At 34.5% G+C, this 25210-nt stretch overlaps 1 protein-coding gene and 1 long non-coding RNA gene across 6 annotated transcripts in view; both read right to left on the reverse strand.

Moving 5' to 3' along the window:
- LOC118683783 (uncharacterized) overlaps positions 1-12533 on the reverse strand; it is a 30161-nt gene extending 17628 nt beyond the window's left edge. Inside the window, exon 1 of the long non-coding RNA XR_011396851.1 lies at positions 12198-12533. This is a non-coding gene — a long non-coding RNA (uncharacterized lncRNA). The remainder of the gene's footprint in view (positions 1-12197) is intronic.
- Positions 12534-13798: 1265 nt separating this feature from the next.
- LOC106618997 (esterase B1) lies at positions 13799-24277 on the reverse strand. Of its 5 annotated transcripts, none has more exons than XM_070109346.1 (6): positions 23992-24277; positions 23557-23734; positions 16314-16626; positions 14910-15621; positions 14677-14852; positions 13799-14594 (listed from the first exon to the last, which is right to left on the reverse strand). In XM_070109346.1, the coding sequence occupies exons 2-6, from the start codon at positions 23682-23684 to the stop codon at positions 14145-14147; spliced, it is 1779 nt and encodes a 592-aa protein (XP_069965447.1). In that variant the 5' UTR covers positions 23685-23734; positions 23992-24277; the 3' UTR covers positions 13799-14144. The 5 variants fall into 5 exon arrangements, with proteins under 5 accessions (XP_069965447.1, XP_069965439.1, XP_069965440.1 ...); XM_070109338.1 differs by having other exon boundaries at positions 23557-23760; XM_070109339.1 differs by having other exon boundaries at positions 23984-24277.
- Between the last annotated feature and the right edge of the window lie 933 nt (positions 24278-25210).

A 25210-nucleotide genomic window follows, 5' to 3' on the forward strand; every position in this document is an offset into this window, starting at 1 on the left:
TATTGCAGATGGGCGTAATCGGACCACTGCCACGCCCACAAAACGCCACTAATCAAAAACAAATAACTTGCCATAACTAAGCTCCGCAATAAGATACAAGACTGTTATTTGGTACACAGGATCACATTAGGGAGGGGCATCTGCAGTTAAAATTTTTTTTAAAAAAGTGGGCGTGGTCCCGCCTCTAATAGGTTTAATGTGCATATCTCCTAAACCGCTAATGCTATAATAACAAAATTCACTGGAAGCAAATATTTTTAGCACTTCTATTGACGGTGTGAAAATAGTTGAAATCGAGTGGCAACTCCGCCCACTCCCCATATAACGGTACTGTTAAAAACTACTAAAAGCGCGATAAATCAAGCACTAAACACGCCAGAGTCATTAAATTTTATCTCTGGGATGGTATGAGATGACTTTATAGGAACCGCGTTCAAAATTAGACAGTGGGCGTGGCACAGCCCACTTTTAGGTGAAAACCCATATCTTGAGATCTGCTCAACCGATTTCAACCAAATTCGGTGCATAACGTTCTTTTCATGTTTCTATGTCACAGTGCAAAAATGGGCGAAATCGGACTACAACCACGCCTACTTTCCATATAACACCATTTTAAATTCCATCTGATTATTTCACTTTCCACTATGCAAATCAGGCAACAATGACTGTATCGGGATAAAACTTTGCGTGAATAATGCGATTAAAGTATGCCACCTTGTGGCCAAAAATTGTCTAAATCGAACCAAAACTGTTTAAGCCCGTAAGTACTAAATGTTTGGACCCCAGTGCCTATAGTTGACCTTCTACCGAAAATATCAGCCAATCCACAAAGAAATCTCAAACGAGTATACTATTTGACTTTGCGAGAGTATAAAATGTTCGGTTACATCCGAACTTAGCCCTTCCTTACTTGTTACTTTCATTTTTGTTATTTTATGTTTCCTAATAAGTTTAATCCTACTTTGATTATATTCTGCTTTCAAACATTATATACCTTGGTCTATTAGTAATGAGAATTAATTAATTAATTCATATTTTAATCGAACTTTTCAAAAATAAGAACGGTTGTTTCAACGCACCTAATGTATTTATTCAAATTCATGAACTATGGACTCGAGTTGTGATTTAATATGGATATAAATCTTATAACGTTCGACTGAGAGAGAGAGAGCTTTAAATAAAGAAACTATCCAATTAAGAAGCTGACAGCCCTAAAAAAACTTGTTTGCGTTTTGTAGTATTGGAGTCTCAAAATTGAGTGTTATCAAAAATTTCATTCAAAAAAGCAGAAACTAAATAGATTCCACTTGCTTGGCTGCGCTTAAATGCTTACATTGTTAACTACGAATAATGCAATGAATATTGAATGCAAAACTCAATGCCTTTATGCAAATGCAAAATCGATATTTTAAACACAGCCTAGTTATACCACACACTCTACGAGTATATCAATATTCAAAAGTTACGTAACATACTAAAGCATCCCTTTTATGCCATCACGTGATCGTGCCATTTGACTGCCTAACACCACGTCGTCTGACTTTATAAGTCTTGATGTCATATATATTATTTTTTGTATAAATTCAAAATTCAATGAATTTATGCAAATTTGCAGACAGTGTGAAATAAACAAAATATAAAGAAAGTAACAAACCAACGCCGTTATCGACACAATCTGCGCCCAAATGCCCAAACGACAGCAAACAAAGCACATAAATTGAAAAAGAAGAGACAAAGAATTGTCAAACAATAAAGAAATACGTATATGTATGTATATTCATATTTGATGCTTGTACTCAGCGGTAGCGCATATTTATTGCCACTGTATTAACCGACGTCTATGATTGTTTTTCGTCCTTGCAATGGGTCACTAAAATGCATTGATCGTTAACGGAGCAGCGGCGCTTGTGAGTGGGGTGCATAAATTGAAATTCTTAGCAGGCTTATTGTGCGCTTTATTATTATTATTTTTTTGTATTCGTTGACCACAAATCTTTGCTGTCTGCTGTCCGCATTAAAACTGTGAGCGTTTGTTTACTTGTGTGCCAATAAAAAGTTGATTCAACTCATTGTTGAATTTTTGATTGCATTATGGTCGGCTTGTGGCGGCGGCTATTATATACTTCTATAGAAATGCTTGAGTATGTACGAATGTTGTATGTAAATAGAAGTTAATGCGTGTAGTGGTCAGTTGGGTTTATTGCGTAAAGAGCGAATAATGAATGAACTTTGCGGCGCATAAAGTAAGCGCAATTGGGCTTGAATTTATAAAATTCATAAAATTCGTTTATTATTAGATATTAAAATGTGCAAATTGAAATGTGTTGTATAAATTATTTAGTGTCTATACTATTTTATACCCATAGTATGTAATATTGCCTTATATTATATGTTGCTCATACGCCACGTAGCATATTTTTATCATGAGGGTGACAAAGGAAAATTTCTTCCAGTTATTGTTTCGTAAAGTCAACAGAATATAAAAAATTATTGTAACTTACACTTATCAGACAACAATAGTTAGACCAAGAGTGCTATTGCTATGTCTGAATATACTACTTGTATACTTGTATAAGAGGTAGGTTATTAAACTAGAATCCAGCTATTACTGAAATCGTGCTCGTGGAAAAATCATTGCCTTCAGTTGACAATAAAAGGCAGATGATTTTACTTTACTAATTGCGTGCTTTAAAAAAAATACTTAGCTCTAAGTATGTTACACCCTTAGATAACGATTGTGGCGTAAAACTCATGTGGAGCGGGATATAATTTTGCTTTATACCTATAAGAAGTTTGAGATCTTTTTCTTACATATTATATATATTATATTCCATTGCATGGGAAAAGCGGTTTGAGTGACGAAGCAAGGTATAAAAAAATATTTTTTTCCACCAAACATCCTTTTTAAACATTCATGTTTATACAACTACCTTCAATATCAAACTAATAAGCAGGCTAATGCAATAAGGGCAAAAACACTTATTCTTTTGGCAGGCAAGCTTTCATATGCCCATATTCTCCATGGTAATTAATGTTTACATTTCATCAGCTTATTACCTTTGTATTACAATGGCTCAGTCAGCAGTAAATTTTATCACCTGCATTAGCTTTTTTTCAGCTAAGTTACTTCTTCGGGGGATTCTGCAGTGAAGTAAAGGGCTTTCGGAACATCTGAACTCCTTCGACTTATGTCAAAGGTCTTCTGCATTGTTTTTACTAAAATCTGTGATGGCTTGACTTATGTTAAATATCGCTAAATCCCTTAGACTTTAGCTGCGGCAGATCACAGCTTAAGTCATTTCGAAACATACGACGTATGACACTTGCGTTCTCATGACCTTTCCATGACAATGTTGTTAAAAAAATTGCACTCAGTGACGAGTATGTATTAGTTGTTGCAGATAAATCTAATAGACATACCCGCGAATGACACCCAACCATCGTGACCTTAGTAATTGCAGCTACAATACGTTCAAGCTGGCAAAGACTCAGCCAAGTAGTTAACAAATTAATAGCACAAGGGCAATATAGGAGCAATGGTAGCGCACAATTTGCCGGTAGTTTATATGAATATGTTATTGCTGTAGGAAAGAAAATTGTGAAAAATAACTTGAGAATTGTATAACCACAGCAATTAGTAAGCATGTTGCCGCTTGCAGGCATACGGCGCTGCTCAAAATATGAAGGAAATAACAAGAGCATTGCAACAGATCGCATAGCAGCGCATAACACTTTGTACGTGAGAGCATTAGGATGCGTCGTTTTTGAAAACACAATATTTTTGTGTTCTTATGATGCTATTATTAAAATTTTGATTTGATATATTTCTAATATAGAAATAATTTTTTTTTTGGAAATTCGCCTACCAATAAAATATTAAGTTTTAGACTATCAATATCAAATGTTCAGAATTTGTTTTAAAACCTCTCACTCTAATATAATATTTATGTAAAAACAAACTTGCGCATGTTCGCCTGAGCATAGGCAGCATTTGTATAATTCTGTGTATGTGTGCAACCGCAGCTGCAGCTTAACAAATTTTTTTAATTGAATTGCTTACAGCATATAGCGTGCCGCATACGTTTTCACATATGTACGTACGACACTCATGCGCTTAGCTGGGCGCATGTAGTCACGCTCACTAGCACAGCTACGTGAACCTACATGCTGCATATTAACTTTTTAAGTATATTAATTGCCACCATTTGAACTTTATTTAATTTACGAGCGACTGCAATAATCTTGGCCGCATGCACTGACTGCGCTTTTCACTTCACTTCCTTCCTTTCGCCGCCAATTAAGTGCAGCTGTTTGTGTGATTTTGTAAAATTGACTGCTCGTCCTTTTCGGCCGTCTCTCTTTCCCTCTCACTCTATCTCTCTATGTTTGTGTTACAGCCGGGTTATGCATAGCTGTAGTGGGTGCGCCACTTTTCCAAACATTCTCTCGTTTTAGCTCGACTTAAGTTAAGACTTAGCCGCGCCTTTCCTAGCACTGTCAATTGGTTGACTCGTTAGCTAGTTGACTGCCAGCACACCATATGCAACGACAACAAAAACTAGCACATTGCGTTGTGGCAATTTGTGTGTGGTTGGCTCTTTGCGCTTTTTTGCCATATTTAATCTTCGTTTTTTATCCAACTCTGGCAATGCTGTGGCTTTAGTTGTTGTTTTTTTAATTTTATTTTTTTAATTTTATTTTTTTAATATTATTTTTTCATTATTAGTAAAAAAGTCCAATGAAGTGCAATGCATGGCCGATATGGCATTTGTGTGTGTGATGCACGTATATGGTTCATCTGCAACCCGCTTAACAATTGCAACAACTGCCTGTCGCCAACATATGCACTGACTATATATTGTATGTGTGTACGTAGTGGTAGGAGTCAACTAGCTCGCCAACAATATGAATTGACATTGCCAGTTGTGCGGCAACCTAACGCTGCCGGTTGCTGCCTAACGATGCCTGGTTACCAGGTCACATATGCGGCTAATAAATTGTGTTAAATTAAAAGGAATCTAACAGAAGAACGTACTAATGCATGCTAATATAGAGATGTATGTATACATTTATATGGTACATGCATATGCATTTGTTCTCTCTCATATACGGTACATATGTACATTTAATTACACGTGCGATGCATGGATATAACTAAAAAAAATTTACTTTGTCGGTATTTTCTGTGAAATTATGTGCCGTTGCTTGATTTATAATTGGCCAATTTTTTCTGTTACTACTGTAAGAATTTAAGCGTTGAAAATCCATTAAATTTATTTTCAACAATTTTTGAAATGCTGGTAGCTTTATGTTCAACAAATGAACCACATTTTGAAAAACAAGAACAGAAAGGAAAATATTTTGATGGTATTTTTTATATTTTCTTAATATTTGCTAATAACTATCATATTTTTGGTAGCCTTTTCTTCCGTTTACTGGTTACAGGATGACTGTATTTCCATTTTTGAAAATCCCGGTTCTAGATGCCAACTAGAAAACATACTTTTTTGAAGGAAATTCAAGTCACTTAAAGATTTCAGGTGAGAAGTAGTCACTAACTACTGCAAGCACCACGACGTCCAACCGAAAATGTTTCAAAAACTAAACACACATGCGAACATCCTGCAAAAAATGTGATGTTGGACTTTGTTTGCCTCACTTCGAAACTTATTACACAAAACTCTGATTGACATTCTCTCAATCGAAATTTTTAGAAACAAATAAACTCGCACAAATAAAATGGAATTTAATTTTTGAGGGTTGCGAAATGATTTTCTATGTACAAATATGTAACTCAGTAATCTAGCTTACCTAGCGTTGCCATATGGCAACAGGACATTTCAAGGACCCTGCTTCCAGGTCATAAGAACTAAGTTATTTTAGTTTTCCCAAAAGGATACTGCAATACAAAGAATCTTTTCAAAATTCCAAAAAAAATTTACGTAGGGTGATTCGGGTTGATGGAATTTTACATTTTCTTCGAGATATTGCAACATGTTGCTACAGAGTACAATAGTTTTGTCACCTAAAAATAATTAAGTTAGACCAAAGGGTTATGTATACTTGTATATAAAAGATAAGGATGAAGCGGTGAGTTGAATTGGTGACTATCTGTCCGTCTGTTCAAGCTGTAACTTGAGTAAAAACTGGGAAATAATTCTTGATCAAACTTGGTACACATGTTTGTTGGTATCGTAAGACGATTGGTATTGTAGAAGGGAGTAGTCGGACCACTGCCAAGGCCACAAAACGGCATTAATCGATAAGCAATAAATTGCCATAACCAAGCTCCAAAATAAGATACAAGACTATTATTTGGTGGTTTAATGAACCCCATTAGGGAGGGGCATCTTCGCTTTGAAAAAGTTTTAAAAAGTGGGCGTGGTCCCGCCTTTTATTGGTTTAATGTGTATATCTCCTAAACCACTAAACCTATAATCACCAAATTTACAAAGGACTAATATATTTAGCACCCCCGGAAAGTTTGAAAATAAGTGAGATGGGATGATGAACCTGCCCACTTCCCATATAACAGTTTTGTTATAAACTACTTAAAGTGTGATAAACCTATAAATATATTCTTCAGAGACATACAATCTTACACCTGAGATAATACAAGAAGGCCCATATCTCGGGATCTACTTTATCGCCTTTAACCAAAATCGGTAGAAAATAATATTTATTTATTTTTATGCTACGGTCGAAATCGGACTACAACTACGCCTACTGCTTATATAACATCTTCTTCTTTTACTTTCCAGCATGCAAATCAAGCACCAATGAATATATTGGGGTAAAACTTCGCACGAAAAGTGCTCTTAAAGTATGCCACCTTATGATCAAAATTTTTCCAAATCGAACTAAAACTATTTAAGCTCTTAGATACCGAATATGTAGACCTCAGTCCCTATTGCGAAAGTTTGATCGACAATATCGGTCAATTTGCGAGATATATTATAGAAATTCGATTAGAAAATCCTTTTATAATAATAGTATGCCTGTGTAGCAAAGTTTGATTGAATCGAATACATAATTTGTTTAGTTCCCATATACCTAATAAAGTTTTAGGGTGACTTTATACCCCATATATCGGCGAATATGTGAGTTATTTAAATGAAAATGAGAGAGCGAATTTTAATAATAACAGTGCATCTGTGCGCCTAAAATTGTGTCAAAACTTTCCCTAGCCCCCGTATAACTAATATCAGGATTTTCAAACATCCGGTTGACTTTACTCCTTATATTATATATTATTCAGGTATCCTAATGATACTTCGCGAACATCTGCTTCTGTTAATATAATGTAGTAATGCCAAAACTAAATAAAATCGAGTCAATACTACTTGGATACCTATCTCCGATATACCTATTAAAAAATGTTTGAACTTCCGGTTGGCCTTATACCGTATATATCGCTCAATATGTAAGATAACTTAGCAAAATGAACTGCACTATAATTAGTAGCTTAACAAAGTTACAAATTTGATCGTAATATATTCACGATTACGTCGTTTTAATATGCCTTCACCTGAAGGTATTTCCCCTGCTTTGCTCATTGCTCAGACTTAAATTTAGCATATGCCCGTTTCTCATCACAGAGCTGCTCATTTGTTGGAATGGCCGATCTCTAACTTTTTCATTTGACGAGATATCTTCATGAAATTTGGAACGGATCATTACCTTAGGAAATAATAAAATCTCCGAAGAAATTGTTCAGATCGGTAAGGCAATATGATCGGAATATAATAATTAAAAAAAAAACAATTTACATAGTTTCTACAGTTCGATCCGTATCAATTGGTTTCGGAGGTATTGAGATTTTCTTATCAGAATAAAGAAAAACAGGTTGTCTGTAGTTTTGATCAGTAAACTACAGTCGGACACGTCTAATAAATTTATTAAATTATTTAAATTTTGATATTATTGCCAGATGAAAACTGCCACAAAACTTGGAGTTTTCTTGGCTTCAAATTAATAATTTTTGTTTTTTAGTGTTTTTTCTTGTTTTAAAATGTATATAAATTGATAATTTACGATCATTATTTTGCAGACCGAAACATATACAAGTATACTCGTACATATACATACATATGTGAAACATGAGACGAAACGGACTATGGCCATTTAAGAGTATTATCCACTCGTAAATTCATACATATACATATTGTACATTGTACAAGATTCAAACTAAATCTAGTCTGGTTTCAATAAAGCCATTTTGTGAATTGAGTAAACGATAAAGAAGTATCAATGCAACTAATAGGGTAGGATTTGAACACATTTGCTGATGGTAACTATTTTAAAGAGAGGAAACGACTATGCTTTTTTTCAGAAGAAAAACCTTCATGTTTTTAATAGGAACCAGTCTATATTAAGGTTAAACATAAACATTGAATGTAACACATAAAAAATCAATCAAAATATATATGAAAATATTTTACCATGTATCAAAAAACAAGAATGTTTCAGTTTTGTCTATAACTAGCTAAGAGTGAAAACTTATAGTAGTAAAAATCAATTTTAATTAAGTAAAGCGCTTAGTTTAGTGCCATCCAAATTCAGAGAGATTACATAAATTTGAAATTATATAAATAGTTCAAAAATTGAAAGTAAATTCATTGAAAGTGTTGAGTCAGTGGATCTCAACAGTATATTGCAGTGTAAAGCGTTGCAGGTTACTACAAGTATTATCATATATGTGATGTATGTATATTATATATGAGTGTCTTTTTTGGTATCTCACTGATAAAAACCTCATAGCAAAATATTACACAAAACTGTTGTTATTGCTTTACTATGTCACCGCATTTCCGCCTTCGACAACCCATGACACACTCTCAACTACAAAATTGATTGGCACACTCCGACAAGCCGGGCAAACTGAAGCTTATTCCAAAGACCGGACATAGCCGCATATACACTTTTAAATATATGTAGATACTTTACACACTTCGCCAGCAAATATTAGCTTTTAGGCGTGGTACCCGGTTCCTCCTCTCATTTCCATGCCAATAAAGTTAGGAAAAAGGCAAGTATTAATATTATTGCTTTCCCTTTTGTAATATAATATGTGTATGTGAACTTAGTTGTATGGTATATGTATTAATATGTATCTATATATTCGTATATGTCACTTTGTTGGCAAACTTGAAAATAATTTAAAAGTATTGCTTTGTTGTGCATATGTTTTCAGCATCAAAGTCAGGGTGTGCCACGTTAGTTGCTTTGAAGTATTCAACTTACCTCATAATCGCTTATGTTACGCGTCCTTTATTATTTGGGCGCACTTCTAAGCGTAAATGTGAGTTAAAGTCGAAAAAAAATTAAACAGTTATGTTTTTTGTTAAATTTTGTTACAGAGAAATATGCCCAGTATACTTTACAAAGAAACGTTTCAAACTATACGCAAATAAGATTTTAACACTTTACTCACACGGGTACACCTGAGTTAAATCGGTTACCCTTGATCTAAGTTTTCTAGAATTAAAGAGAATCTAGCCGTGTAGCCGCTATTACCTCAGCCACAATTCTCTTTACCTTGCTGTTTGATAGTTATCATCTACGTGAACAGCCAACAGGCAATCAAGGCTTTAAGCTCGTTTCGCCAGAAGTGTTTTAGAAAGCAGCAGCGCAGATTGTTGCCAGAAGTAAGCGACTTCACTTCTATCGGGTGCCAAGGAAAATCAAGAAGACATGACGGCACACTCCTGCAAAATGAAACTGACAGATTGTGCAGACTGCAGAAAATGTCACGAACAAGGCACCAGGGAAACAATGGAGCAACTCTTGTGCACTTGTCCCGCATTGGTAAGGCTACGCGTTAAGTATTAGGCGGCTCCATGGTATGAAACACTGGAAGTAGTAACGATAATGAGGCCACATAGTGAACTCCATCTGGTATCGCAATGGACCAAAACTCGTATATGCGTGACTCATTAGCCTACCAGTCTAACCTAACCTAACCTCAGGGATCCGTGTGTAGCTGTTCAAGTGAGATCGTTCGTTACTGTGAATACCCTCACCTAACGCTAAAGGTGGACATTCCTAAGTTCGGCCCCTCTGTTCTCCCAACCATAGTTAAAGCAAGTCTTTTTATATATTTAAACGTACACATGAGTAACTATACCCATGTTGTCGCAGAAAACCAACACAAAACTGCACAGGACTAAGTCACGACTCTACAACAAATGCAACAGCATCAATTCGTGCGAGAGTCTGCCGCAAAAGACAACAACGCTGTAAATCTAACAAAAAGTCGCCACAAGTGGACAGTGTCCAGCAGACACACACACACTCGCACACACAAACTAAAAATACATAGCAATTGATTGGAGCTGTAACAACGTCGATAGCAGCGACATCCGAATTTGTCGAAACCGCATATTTGTGGCTTTGTTAGCTGGCACATAAATAAACAGATTCGAGCGAACAAAGCGGGGTCAAACAAACACAAGTGGTGAGAGGACACCCGAAATTTTGTACAGCGCGCTAGTGACGGTGACAAAGTTCGTTAACTTTTGTTGGCTATTTTCTCATTGCATTAGCACCACCTTATCGCGAGCGTGTCGCTATTATTCCCGCATCTCTCTCGGTTCATTGGTGGTGGCTCTAATTCGCGCAGTGTCGCTTGGATATGTGTGCATTGACCGAACACTTACGTTGTATCGTTAATTAATGCACGCCATGTTGGCTGTAGACTCCCGCACATTCACAAACTAATGCTTTGACAAATCTATGGCGAAAATTTCGTAGCTAACTACTGTAATGGCTAACGTGGGTGAAGTCCCTCAGATTGAATGTAGGGATTGCATTATGTGTGAAATATATTGAAATATCTGATTTCTATATTATTATTGAAAATATTATTCGGGTATCTGTATTTCTTATTAGAGGTTGTGGCATATCGATTTGGGGTCTTGATATTGAATTTTCTTATAAAGAGCGCCACGTGCATTTTTACGCTCATGAAGTTTCTGTTTTTTAAAGTATGAACTTAAAAGCGCTAACTATCGTTAAGTCAAACAAGTTTTTGTGATATAAAGTAGGATTACATTAGCGGTATACTTTGTAGCCTGGTAGCCGAAGCCAGTGATGACCGATTATGTAGTCAGTGAGCAACTCTGTTTGAAACAGCTTGGTTTCCGAAGCTCAGTTGTGAACGATTCTTATAGTTGCTGAAGGCACTTCGAAATACAGTCTAAATCGTATTATGAGAACCGGGCGTGACATCTTCAAAATTGAACCATAGCGCCAACTAAAGATAAATTTCTTTTGTAATTTCGTATATATAACATAGAACTTCCTTACCTCTAGAAAGTAGTGCTTTTTCGAGATAATTAGATTATCGAATGTATAATTTCTGCTTTCCTAAAGTATGTACAAATATATTCAAATATTTAGTTCTACTTATCTATATTTTATAAAGCAACTCAAACTAAAAGCAGAAATGCGACTGTAGAGGAAACGGCAATTCTCTTGCCAACTGCAGAAGGTAACTCACACAGCTAAAGCCTTTAGGTTGCGAGATATAAGAACTTATTAAGCAAATGCCGCTACCATTGTTTGACAAATTGATTTCCAAAACGCAGCAATACTTTGAAATTGCAAAGTTTTGCACACGGCAGCAACGCAGACTATTATTTTCTATTGATATGTATAAGTAGGCACAAATGCCACAACTTTTACTTCACAACTTATAAAATATGAACGTTAATGAGAAAAGTTTTATTTAATTAAACAAATCGAAGTTCGCCGCATTTGCTTTGATATTAAGTACAATTATTTCAACAAGGTATTCACTCTAAAGCTGGTAAAGCCATCTTTTTGTAGTGAAAATTCAGCTCAATGAAATGGCTTTCCATTAGCTATGCAAATTGGAGAACACATTGTTCAAGAGTGTTGCTGGCAGGATAAGCGTAAACTTATGCTTACAATAACAAAAAAAAAAACTTTACTTTGATTATTGCAATTAATAATAGCGAAATTTCGCATTTACGCTTACAATTAGTCAGTTTTTGAACAAAATGGCATTAAATGTGTATTCAAGTAAGTGAAATTGGTATGCAAATGTTTTTAAGTAGAAAAGTTTTATGATTTATAATAACTTTTTTAAACCTTCACCACTGAATTTGTGCATTACTTGAGCGTATTGCGATCCATTTCTGCAAAATACCCGTCTACAGATTTGACTGTTTTACCTTTTTGCAGCTAATCAATCAACAAAATTCCTTCTGCATTCCAAATAGCTGTTGCCATAACCTTCGCTGTTGATCGTTATAGTTGCACTTGCTTTGGTGCTGAACAACACGCTTCAGTTCACTGCAAACGTTCTAGTTTCAATTTAGGATAATGCTGGTAGATCCAAGGCTCATCCATAATTATAAAAGAAATCGGTTTTATTCTTTTTAAACCCTCCAAATTATGCTGAGACATTTTTTTCGATCCATTTTTAGTTGAATTGTTAAGGTGTGCGGCACTAACTTTCCAAAAAGGCTTTTTCATATGTAATTTTCCATGTAAAATATGAAGTACTAGTTCATCTGAATTGTCTTTGGCTTTAGCAATTTACGTAACTTGGATCTTCACTAACAATATTATGAATTTGCTCAATGATTTCTGGTGTGGTTGCGGTTTTTGGTCGTTCTTCACGTGGATTGTCTTCAAGCCTAGTACGACCACGTTTCAATTCACCAGCCCAAAATTCAATGGTGCGTTTTGAAAGTGAGGACTCCTTATACACTTCTTAAAATTATACATACATTTTCTCTGCTTTGAAACCTTTCAAAACAAAGATTCTAATCACTGCGCGATAATAAATTTTTTCAATATTAAAAAAATACTCTGACACGTCAACTTCAAATGGCTTGTAAACAAAGAATAAATTGACAGAATAACTTGTTGTCTTGCATTTGTTCTTATGACAGATATAGCAACTGAAAAAAAGGGTTGCAGATAGTTGTGCTATTTCTTGGTGAGCTCAACCAACCAGTATACTTAAATTTTTTCTATTTGTGTCACTATGGATATATAGAAAAGTCACTCATACGCCATGTGGATGCATCATGGCGTTAGTGTTTTTCTATCAACATCATTTTGAGTTTATGTGGTTGAAAATTTAGAACATAAATTCTTATTTCATACAATACATTTTCAATTAAGACTTTTTGAAAGTAAGCTAATATAGCAGCAGATACATATATACAATGTTTTTTTCCACAATTTTAATATTATCTCAAAATTAATATTAAAATTTTTAATATCACGATAGTGACCTTGAGGAGTTGCTGTAATTTTCCGTTGTCACCTAGTATTTAAGGACGGCCTGCAATCATTTGAGAAGTGCTATACAATTCGAAGAGAAATCCTCTGATAATCTTATCATTATATAATAAAATGCTGTAGTAGTTTTACTTTATCATTAAGCTAAATACAATTGCTATATAAGGGTTGGAAATTGCTTACTGTATGCACTTGAATTTCGTCAATCATTTTTGAAAAGCAGTGGAAGCATCAAAACCCTTGACAGCCGTAGAATGGTTGGGCGTTGCGGCCGAAAATTAATTATGTAAATTTAAATGCTTCTCTAAATCGATTTTTGAATTTCGAAACCATGTTTTTACATGAGCAAATGTTTTCAAAAAGGAGCTTTTTATTCTTATTCCCCTCTAAACAGACTAGCTTTTGCTGACAGTGAAGTTTATTTAAACCTCCTATTACATTTTCTTAAATATCATAGTTGATGCCTGATAATGCTCTCTTCAAGAAAATATTTAAAGAAAAAAGCATATTGTTTCATTAGTTTTTAAATTTTAAATTATAAATCTCACCATAAATTTATTTTTTCTATAACAGCTAAAAGTATTACACTATAACAAGGAATAACCTTAACTTTTCACACCGAAACACTGTCTTTAAGACTAAACTTTATAATTATGTAAGTTATTAAAATTTACAATATTTACAATTGACAAAGATTAAAAATTGCCAGCTTTATGCTTGAAATCATTTCATTTTAAAAGCCATCCGTAGTAATACAAAATATATACTTAACAGATAAGATTGAAAGCATGCTGTCTAAAAAGTTAATAACATTGAGGTAGACAATCGGCCACGCAGCAATGAAAGCTCCCTGCATCGCAGTCCGTTTATAGTTTTTCCGGCGCATAAAATTGACTCCACACTTTGATCTGGTCCATGCCAGGCAATTCCACTAATTCTATTTTCTCACTAATGTTCAAGCATTTAATGTCGCCCACGTCGTGTGTCACCGGTTCGAATATCAGATCTTCCAACATATCACAATTCGGGTCACTATTCGCCGCGAAACTGGTCCATATATCAACCATGGTGCGCGTAATTTCATACTCTTTGGAATCCTTCGTCGGCTTATGCGAAAATAAAGCATAAAAGAGATAGCAGAGATCATCTCCATGGCAAGTGCCTTGAACATCGCGACCGCAGAGAATATTACGTATGGCATTACCATCGCGGGAGTCATAATCGAAGCGATACACATATGTCGATGCGGTGCTGTAACGTTGACGAGCGAGCACAGTACGATATATGGGTACCCAGAATTCACGATAGGAATTCAGCTGTTTGGTAAAGAGTTACAAGAACAATATAAACAATTGTAAAGTGAGTGAGTAAGAATAAAATAATATAAACCGTTTTCACCTCCAAAAACTTCATCATTGTGGCACGCGAACACTCCTCATCGCCGAAATAAGTGCGTTTTAGTTGTAGACCACAAGCTTCGGCCTTTTCCGAATCACGTTCGAAACCGGCATCGGTTGGCACGAGGTTTTTACAGTTCTTCACTTCATCCAATGTTGCGGGACGGCGTGTTATTTCTGCATAAAAGAAAAAGCTTTACTTTCATCACTTAATTCACAACATTTTTTACGCACCTGGATAAAAAATTAAACCCTCAAAACTAGTGCCACCAATAATGATCGGTATATCATTGCTCCACGTTTTTTTCAATAACTCATAGGGGTGTTCACTTAATACACATTGTTCCGTCCAATATGGTTCCACAGTTGGGACAAAAGCAAAAAGTGTTCGATTGTGTTTTTCTTCTTTTGTTAGCACCATACCATTGCCACGCACAAGATCAGTTCCTTTTGTATTCAACAGGTAGTCGTATACATCTGCATCCATATCTTCACCCTGGTAGCCTAAGGCCTTGGCTAGTCGATATGCCCATCGTTTGTTTGGTACATTCGCCCAAGAGCAAAGTGCGCTACCGGACATAACAATACCTTTGTTTACCAATCCTTTAGACTGCTCGCTAAGCAGACAAATATGTGTGGACGCACCACCAGCGCTTTCACCAAAAACAGTAATGTTGTTGGTATCACCACCGAAAGCTGCGATATTTTCTTTTACCCAACGTAGTGCCATTATTTGATCTTTAATGCCAGCATTGCCGGGTACTTTCAAATTGGGATCGTCCAAACATAGAAACCCAAATGGTCCAAGTCGGTAGGCAATTGTCACCAGCACAATATCCTTTTGCATGAAAAAGTCTGGGCTATACATGTCACGGGTAGCCTCACCTATTTGAAAGCCACCCCCATATATCCAAACCATAACCGGTTTAGGTTTCTCCGGCTTGATCTGGAAAAAGTCAATAAGAAGTAGTATAATTCACATATTATCAAAATGAAAAAAATATTTGGAAAATTAAAGTTTTTTCGAAATTAAGGCAGAACTTTAAACAGACAAAAGAAGGCACTGTCTGTATATATGCGAACTAGTTCCTCAGTTTTTAAGCTATCAATTTGAAATTTTGCGCCTACTCTTTCCTCACTAAGAGGCTACTCACTTGTCGAAACGACCGATATTTAAATAAACTGAACGATCGGAATTAAATGCGTGCATGGAAAACTTTTGCATTTTACGAGATACATTCACGAAATTTGGCATAGGTTATTTATTGCCTAAGGCCTTCGAAGAAATTGTTCAGATCGGATCACTGTAGCATATTGCTACAAACTGGACGATCGGAATGAAGTTCTTTTAAGAAACCAATTATATTTGTGAAAGTTATTATAGCTTCGGTGCAACCGAAGTTACGCTTTTTCTTGTTGTGATTAAGATTATGACTTTCTAAGTGAATTTGAATGAGTGCACTATGCTGGCTAGACATTTTTACATCTTGAAAGTTGACATAGCTTCGAAAAGAAGAGTAAAACGTTTGCCTTTAGTTTTACACTGTACTTTTATATAATATTTGGTGATAATACTATGTATGGTATGAAAAAATTTTTAGAGTAAGTAGCTGCAACTGAAATAAACGAAATACTTACACTCTTAGTAAACACATTCAAGTACAAACAATCCTCCGAACCTTTATATTTACGAAATATAACATTTGTCTGTAGGGGCTTCTCGGCGGGACCAGTACCATCTAGCACGCCCTGCCAAGACTCAGCCGGTACGGGAGCGCGAAAACGCAGTTCATCCAATGGTGGTTTCGCATAAGGTATGCGTTCAAAGCTGAAATACAAATCACCCCAAATAGTGAGACGCTTCACACCTTTCACTTCGCCTTTGGTGGTCTTGGCTACCTCATAAATTTTAGTAGTGTGTTTACTTTGTTCATATTTAAACTCGAGAGCCCTGAAACGAAAATGAAAATTGTATTTTGTGAATATTAAGCAAACGGCAAACGTTGCCGGATTATTTATTGCGATTTTAAGCAAATTACAAGTTGTTTATTATGTAAACGATGCCAAGCGGAACGTTATATATGCATACGTAGTATATTATGTTATGTATGTATGTTGAAAACTGCGGGTGCACAAAATAAATCTTCACGCATGCGCAATGCTAATCGGGTGCGTTCATATTGCAACGCTAAATACACTTAGTGAGCGTTTTAGCATTTTTATTTTTATTTTTTGCTTAATGTAATACAGTTACTATAATTATTGTTTCTGTTAGCGATCGCATATTTTGCCGGCATACACAGGTAGCTAATAACTTGTTATGCCAGCGGCTTTAAGCGCAAAACTTGAACAATTACGAATAGCGGTTTCCTTATATAATCGAAAGTAAAGTAAACACTGTAAAAAATAAACAAAAGAGACGAACACAAAATATATATATAAGAGTAGCAAACAGCGGCAACAACACGTCAGCGTAACAACTTAGTTTGAAGTGTGAATCGAAACAAAACACTTCACCCTTCGTCATGCTGTCGTCGCAAATCAATTGAATCTTATTGCCTTTGTATTTATGTAGTTTTCGTTTTTTATTCACCTTCGGAATGTATTTAACGATTTTCATTGCAAAAATGCATATTGTCAATAAAAAATGTCCAGTTATATGCATTTGTCTGTAACTGCGTCGTTATTTTGTGGAATTTTACTGACCAGCAAATATTATATATATATTGTATTTAAGCGACCCAATTACTAAATTTTAAACAGCCTGGTAGAGAGTATTGCTATAATTCTTAAATTTGCTTTAACTCCTTCAGCTGCTTACCACAATTTCTGTGTTGAGTTGAAGTGCTTTGAAAGCGACCGTTCTTTTCCGCTAATAATATGGTATTGACACAGTAACATTAACACACATTAATCAAATTAATCGTATAAAGATTGAACAACGAATGAATTTCGCCTGAAAATTGTGATTTCTAAGAGTATGGTAATTTGGTCAGAGTTTCAGATTGGTGTCGTTTCTGTTCATTTGGAAATGCACAGCATGCGAAGTACGATATACAATTTTTGGGATTGAAAATAAACGATATGATTTTAGATCCTTAGTAACTCAGCAAAATTATGCATCATGTCCCACAATTTATATCACAGTTGTTGTTATGGTGTGTAAGTTAAGCTCGGTATTAACGATGTCATGACAATACTCTTTGACAGCTGTGATTTGACGCTGTCAGAATTTTTATCGGGTTGCCGTATATGTCCTATGGTTCAGTAATAACCCACATATCAATCAGTAGATGGTGTAAACTATCACAAAAGTAATGAAAAGCTGCTCATTTGTCGGGACCACCGATATCTGACCAATATAGCATATGGCTGCCATATAAACTGAACGATCAAAATCAAATTCTTGTAAGAAAACTTTTTTATTTGACGAAATAACTTCACGAATTTCGGCATGAATTATTTTCTAATACACACCTACAACATTTGGAAAAATTTTTCAGATCGGACCACTATAGCATATAGCTGCCATATACACTGAACGATCAAAATCAAATTTTTTGTAAAGAAACTCTTTTTATTTGTGAAGCGTATTCTAGCTTCGATACAACCGAAGTTACCGTTTTCTCTTGTTTTTCTTTTCATTTAAATTTGCAATATATTCAAGTTAAAGTCGCAAATAGAACAGTCATCGTATAATGTATTTTCACCGCTAGCTCTATAAATGTATTTAGTGTTTCAAAGTTCACAGCATCGCATGAGTAATTCCAAATTATTTGTCAGCAATTTAAATGTTAATCAAATAGTAGCGATTGTAAAAGTTCATACAAAATTTCTCGCATCGCAGATAATATTATATACAACATAATACTGACGATTTAATCACTACTTGTTAGATAAGGTGATAATTATATAAAGTATGGCATAGAATTGGAAATTAAATTTGATGGAGAGATAACCAATCCGAATTCACAAGACGGACCTTGTATGTTGATTTTCACTTTGACCTTGACTTCAACAAATCAAGTTTGACAATTATTCTAATGATAACACCTGGCTTCGTAATGTTCTCCTGAGCACACGCTCAATACTTAACTTTAGGAAGGCGTAATAAATAATAAACGCAATAAAGGAATATTAAAGTTTATTAAAAATAATATAGCGCTAATTATGACACCAAGTAGCAGGTAAATAATATTATGAAATTAATATACACTGTTTAAACTAGTTTGTTGAGTTCTTTGTAAGCATTTCTTTCAAAGTATAACGAATCTGTCGTAGTTCCTTTGACAGAATTGCAAGTAATGTCTCTTAAGTTATTTTTTTTCTCTGAAAATGATTTATTGACTCCACTTAAGAGCTTGAATAGCAAGTTAGTTATAATGTTCAAAGTTACCTGATACAAAAATATTACTAAAAAATTATTTTACTTGACTCGTTCTGTTACTTTTAATTTTTCTCAAAGTGACGTACTTCCTATCTCACTAAACTTAAGCTATAAATACTTAGCTTAACAAAAACTTACAATATATTAAACACTTTACTGGCAGTCAACAATTAAATTTAAGTGACTATAATGACTGGTAATTGAAATCTTAACAAAAAGAGTTATTGTTGCATATATTTATAAATATGAAACTGTTTTTGTTATTAAATAGCACTTAGTTATTTTCTACGACACAGCCGTAAATTTAAATTAGAATGCCAAGTGGTAAGAAATAATTATTAAACGGTTTCGGTCAAAGAATATTGAAGAAAATTTTAAAGAACTCGAAAATATTAGATGAATGAAAAAGGATTATTTATACTTGTATATATAATTTTAAACAAAATTTTATTGGAATAATTCTTTATTGCTTTGTTTTGTTTTAATGGATTGAGAGCGGGAACCTATTGCTCCGAGCTAGATCTCAGGCAACCGATCAAGCTTCCGAAATATTGTAGTATCTTCCAGGCGGAAGTCTTTGCGGTCAGAAAAGTGCCTGAGATAGCTAACCATGCAGGAAATAATATAACGCAGATTAATATATACGTCGATAGGCTGGCGGCAATGAAGGCAATAATCTTACATCGCATTACGACAGAGAATGTCTTTAGAACCAGGGAGGTAGTAAATGTAGTGCCTGCCGTAAAGCGGAGAGATCGCCAAAAGTGCCAGCCCCGAAGAAAATCACGCAGGTTTTGTACTAACACGGTCTCGAAAGAACTGTAGGCAGGTTTTTGGCCTAATGACAGGTCACGACAAGTTAGTTATATAATTTAAGGAAAAACAATAGCAATATATGCCACTTGATAATAAATTCATATAAATATATTTATAAGTGTATATTATATTACTTAATTACTACAATCAAATTCAATTATACACAACACCAGCCCAACAAGTATAAAAAACTCTTCATACATTAAATTATAATAAATGTAATATCTAAGTTTACAGTTAAATAAGTTATTTGTTCGCCGTAAGTAATGCCCAGTGGTATTGTAGTAATTACAGCAAATGTAGCTTTATAAAAACTTTGTACCACATGTGTATGTATGTACATATATACTCTCACACATAGGTACATTGTATTAATAAAACAAATGGAAATTTATTGCGAGCGCTGGCGTCAAATACATTACTTTTCGCGTGTAAATTTGTATAGGCATACTTAAGTGGTTACAAATATTTATACTACTCACACGAAACATGTCGACTTGTACAATAATATACGCGTTGGCGTCTGTGCATGACAAAAAACGTGAGTTTCGCAAAAGTGGGCAAAAGTTGTGAATCATTGAATTTAAAGCAAGTTGACTTTTGAGTTTATGTGTACGCGATTGTCGCTCTGAATAACTGTTGATTGCCATAGTCGTGTGCGCTGAGTATGTGGCTATCGTTTTAGAGTAGAGTGGGCTTAACCTTTGTCTGGGAAAACCGTCTATACAACCGAGTAAATTACGGACATGCAAAGACAGCTCAGAAAACTAGTAGCTATCTCAATTTTATGAATAATTTTAAGTCGTATATACCCAAAAGCTAGGGTGAAGTGTTACTAATAAATAAAATATCAGATTCCACGGTATGCTGAGCGCCACCAAGCAGAAAATTATCATATTTTAAAGCATCTTGTGATCACTAAAGATTTGTGATCTATTTTATATATTTATCGCCTTACTACATACATAGTATATGCGGTCGCATTATGCCAAATTCAATGACAGTTGTAGTCCACTGCAAACGATTCTCTTCATTAAGCTAGTTTAATATTAGTTACTAATAACTCTCCTGAAGATAAATTGACAACCCTATGAAGCAATTCAAATTTGTGCTTACCATTCAAGTTAAAGCTAAATACCACCATATTTAAATTGACAGCTTGTTGGCATTTGAAACAATGTGCTTGTCAGTTTAACGTCATTGAATTTGTCATAACGAAAACAGCATATGCGTCTTAGTAGCGAAATATTTTATGCCAAGCGGCATGAATGAAATATCATATATATGATTCAGAAATGAGCTTAATGGAACAGTGCATATGATTTATAAAAAACAAAAAATAAAAATAAAATAAGATAGAATAAATCTTTGAGCTATATATTATAATAAATGGTTTTAAGAATTGTTTCAACTAAAGATTTTTAAATAACCCCTTTGCATATATTTTTGAGACGATTTTTAAAAAATTTAATACGCATAGAGAACCACTACTGATTTTCCTTCTTTACCAATACACAGGTGTTTCTTTTGTATTGTATAATACAGTTGTATTTTTCCCTCTCTTTGAAAATCTCGCAAATTAATCTTTCCAACCTGTTGTTTGCAAAATAAAGTTCGAAACTGCACAAGAACGCTGCAAAATCTTTTTTACTATCTAATTTTAATCTTATCAGCTAATAAATTTGTTAACAGTTGCGTTATATTCCTGTATATTCGTAAGACGCTAGTCTGATAAAGCTACTTAGCTGTTCAGCAGTTTGGTCGGCAGTACTAGTCATATTTACTAGATGTTCAACTATTGTAAAGCTTACAGATATTGTTATCAGTTTTTGTAATCAAATTTAAAATAGATGACGTGCGGTTTTTAATCAGACAATACTTATTTCGGAGTTAGTCTTTTGGACAGCTGTTATTTGACTTGTGAGCATACTCAGTTTATCAGACTTACTCCGGAACAACGTTCGGTAAATGAACCAAAAACGAAATGGTCACCGATCCAGTTGAAATTTTTGTTCAGCGATGAAGCTCTCTATTTTGGGTACCCTTATAAACAAACTTGTCGTATTTGGAGTAACGATACTCTACAAGCCACTGTTTGAAACACCGTTACATCCTCAATAAGTCAGTACGTTTAGTAAAATAACGTTAAACTTGTTAGAGCACTAAATAGTTTTACATTTCACATATTATCACTACAGCTGCCCATTGTCGTCGGCGAAATTAGAAATTGTTTCAATTTGGCGACAGCGATAACTGCATGCCTGCTGCCGTAAAGTCGCTGCTGTTATCAAAAATCAAATGTGCCCATAAGAACGTGTTTATTTTAATATTTGACAGATGCTGCCCGTCGTCCGCCGTTTTCATCGTGTTTCATGCATAACAGTTAATGGGGAACGATATAGAGCCATGATTATTGACCTTTTCGTGCCTTAATTAAAGGATGTTGATGTGGACGACCTTTGATTCCCCCAAAACGGCGCTACATGACGATTGCCGCTTTGAAATGGAATATTCGGCGAATTATTGCTGGCATACGGCCTTAATTGCTGCACAAAGCGGTCGAAAATTGGTTCTCTCGCTTGGAATTTATTCGAGCCAACCGCGGCGATACTATTAAATTTTAAATGGCGAATTCTGATATTTATAATAAAGTTAAATTCTTGGTGTTATATTTCTTCTTGAGAACCACATGTCTAAAAAACACCCTTTATGTACAATATATTTTTATAACTTCGTGGTATTTTAACTTTTTTTGTTACAAAATATTATACTTATCAAAGAACTCTCACATATCAAGTTGATTGAATAATTTTGGACTCTGAAACGTTGCAAGAGTTTCTGATTAGAATTTAATTTAGGTAAAATTCACCGTAAAGTTGATTGTTAAGTTCCATCAAAGCACAATAAAAGCTCACTGACTAGTCAGATTGCTTTTTTGTTCTCAAACATTCCCGTACATTTTCAAAATGCTGCTGATATTGCATAAATTGCATAGTTCATTATACTTTAATCTCACCATTTAAGTCATAAAGTTATTTGCAAAAATGTTTGTTTTAAAATTGGTTTCTATGTAAATTTATTTACATAGAGTTATTTGAAATTTTTAAAACTTTCAAAAAACTAAGGTTATATGAACTAAATGAAGAATTTGAGTGCAAACATTAACTGAAGTATTTTGATCAAAATCGTATATAACCCTAGTACATTCAACTACACATACTTACCATACATATAAACAAAAATATACGTAATTTCGCACACGAAATAAGCCAACTTATGGAAAGTTTGAGCTTACTTAAATAAACAGCAACATTTTGAAACGGCACGCTAGCAAATTATTACAAAATCAAAAACAATGTAATTTGCCACCTGCCATCAGCAGCGACCGCCCCGTGTCACCATGGTCGCTTGCGGTCATTGTGCAAATTTTCTTGTTTCGAGCGGATGTGCGCAAAATATATATGATACATATACATACGCATGTACAAATGTGTATACGCACATTTCTATTCAGCTAACTTTTCATAACGGTAATATGTTTAGCGAATTTCGTTCGCTTGTTTGTATATGTGAAAGTATTATGTATGTACATAATTAGATGCACATATACTCGTACTCGTATATTTAAGTATTCAGTATAAATGGTAAATATGTATTTGTAATGCTTATTGAACTCACTTAAAGGTCAGCTTTAGCATATCCATAAATGAGAGCGAGCTCATTTTGTACGCGTTTATTAAACACTTTGGCTCAAACTTTTGGCGAAAAACTTTAAAAAATTGTTTATGCAAAAAACTATTTTTCATTTATTTAATTTAACACAGCAGATGGGTTTAATCGGCCGCACTTTGTATCGCTGTAATTACAGTTTGATTACTAATGCTATTTGAAGAATTTTTGATAAAGTTTATCAAGATGCATTAAAACTCATATACATAGGTATATGCATATGTATATATGTTTTATGTATATATATAAGCGTACTCAGTTAGCGTAAAAACAGCGCACGCTCCACACAAATTATCTACACATACATATGTTCACGTTATATGTAAACAACAACAAAAAAGCACAAATTGCTGAATCACTTCATTACAAAACCGACAATGTTACCAAAAGCGTCTAAAAGCCAGCGGCTAAGTGTGCCAGCGCTTCACAATCAAATGGAAATCTACTAACAAACTGGTTGTACTATATGTACCATATGTATATACAGAGTTGTTATTGTTTATTGTTAGTTGTAGCAAGCGGTTTTGTTCTCTGTTTCTTATTGAAAAGACTATCGCCAAAAGTATTTAAAGTAATTAGTAACTTAAGTGTATAGTAAAACTACAACTTCTTCGCTACAATTGAAATAGGTAAATGGAAATCACAAATAACCACTTCAAATAATAATTGTACAAAAAATGACTTTTGTTTATACAATGCGCGAAACCAGCTAACGCTATATACGACTGAATTGTGACTAAAGCAAAGCGTTCGCTATATGTTTAATGAAGGCCGTGAGATCCCTGACAGTTGCATTAAAGCGCCCACCGCATACAATGGTTAGCGAAGCGTTAATGCACTTCTTGCAATAAAAGAGTGTAAATCACAGCTGAGCATTTAGATTTAACAGCTGGTGCTGCTCCCTTTCTCACTCACTTTCTCTCTCTCTCTCTCTATATATATCTCACTTATTTCTCGCTAGCTTATATACACTCGTTGTTGTTTTTTGCGTTTTGTTCGGCGATCAAGCCGGTTGGCATTTATGGAGGAAATATTTTATATAGTAAACGGTTTCAGGTGGCAACTTTAATGTGAATGGATCTCATATAAAAGCTTCAAAAGCTTTTTTTTTTTAAGTGTCGTTCACAATTCGTACTCTACAAAACAACTGAATGACTTTTGCAGTTGGCAACATTTATAGTACATTTCATTTACCCAGGAATCTCAGAGGAGTTATCTTCGGTCGGCCGGTTAAATTTTACCGTGAACAACACGAATAAAATGCAGATTTTCGGCAATAAAAATTATTAAGACCCTTTATTTTAATTCAATGATATAGACACTAAGTAGGAAACCTCCTGATTTGACTTCGCGGGTTTCCAGTTGTCAAAATTTTATAATCTTTCTACATGTTGCTACAGAGTATAATAGTTTTTTTTACCTAACGATTGATCGATATAGGGTTATGTATATATAAATGATCAGGACGAAAAGACGAGTTGAAATCCAGGTGACTATCTGTCTGTCTGTCCGTCGATCCGTCTGTCTATACAAGCTGTAACCTGAGTAAATTATTTATAATAAATAATAAATAAAATAAATAAATAATAAGTAATTAAAATAT

This window comes from Bactrocera oleae, chromosome 2 (assembly GCF_042242935.1).
Source record: "Bactrocera oleae isolate idBacOlea1 chromosome 2, idBacOlea1, whole genome shotgun sequence".
Lineage (NCBI taxonomy): Eukaryota > Metazoa > Arthropoda > Insecta > Diptera > Tephritidae > Bactrocera > Bactrocera oleae.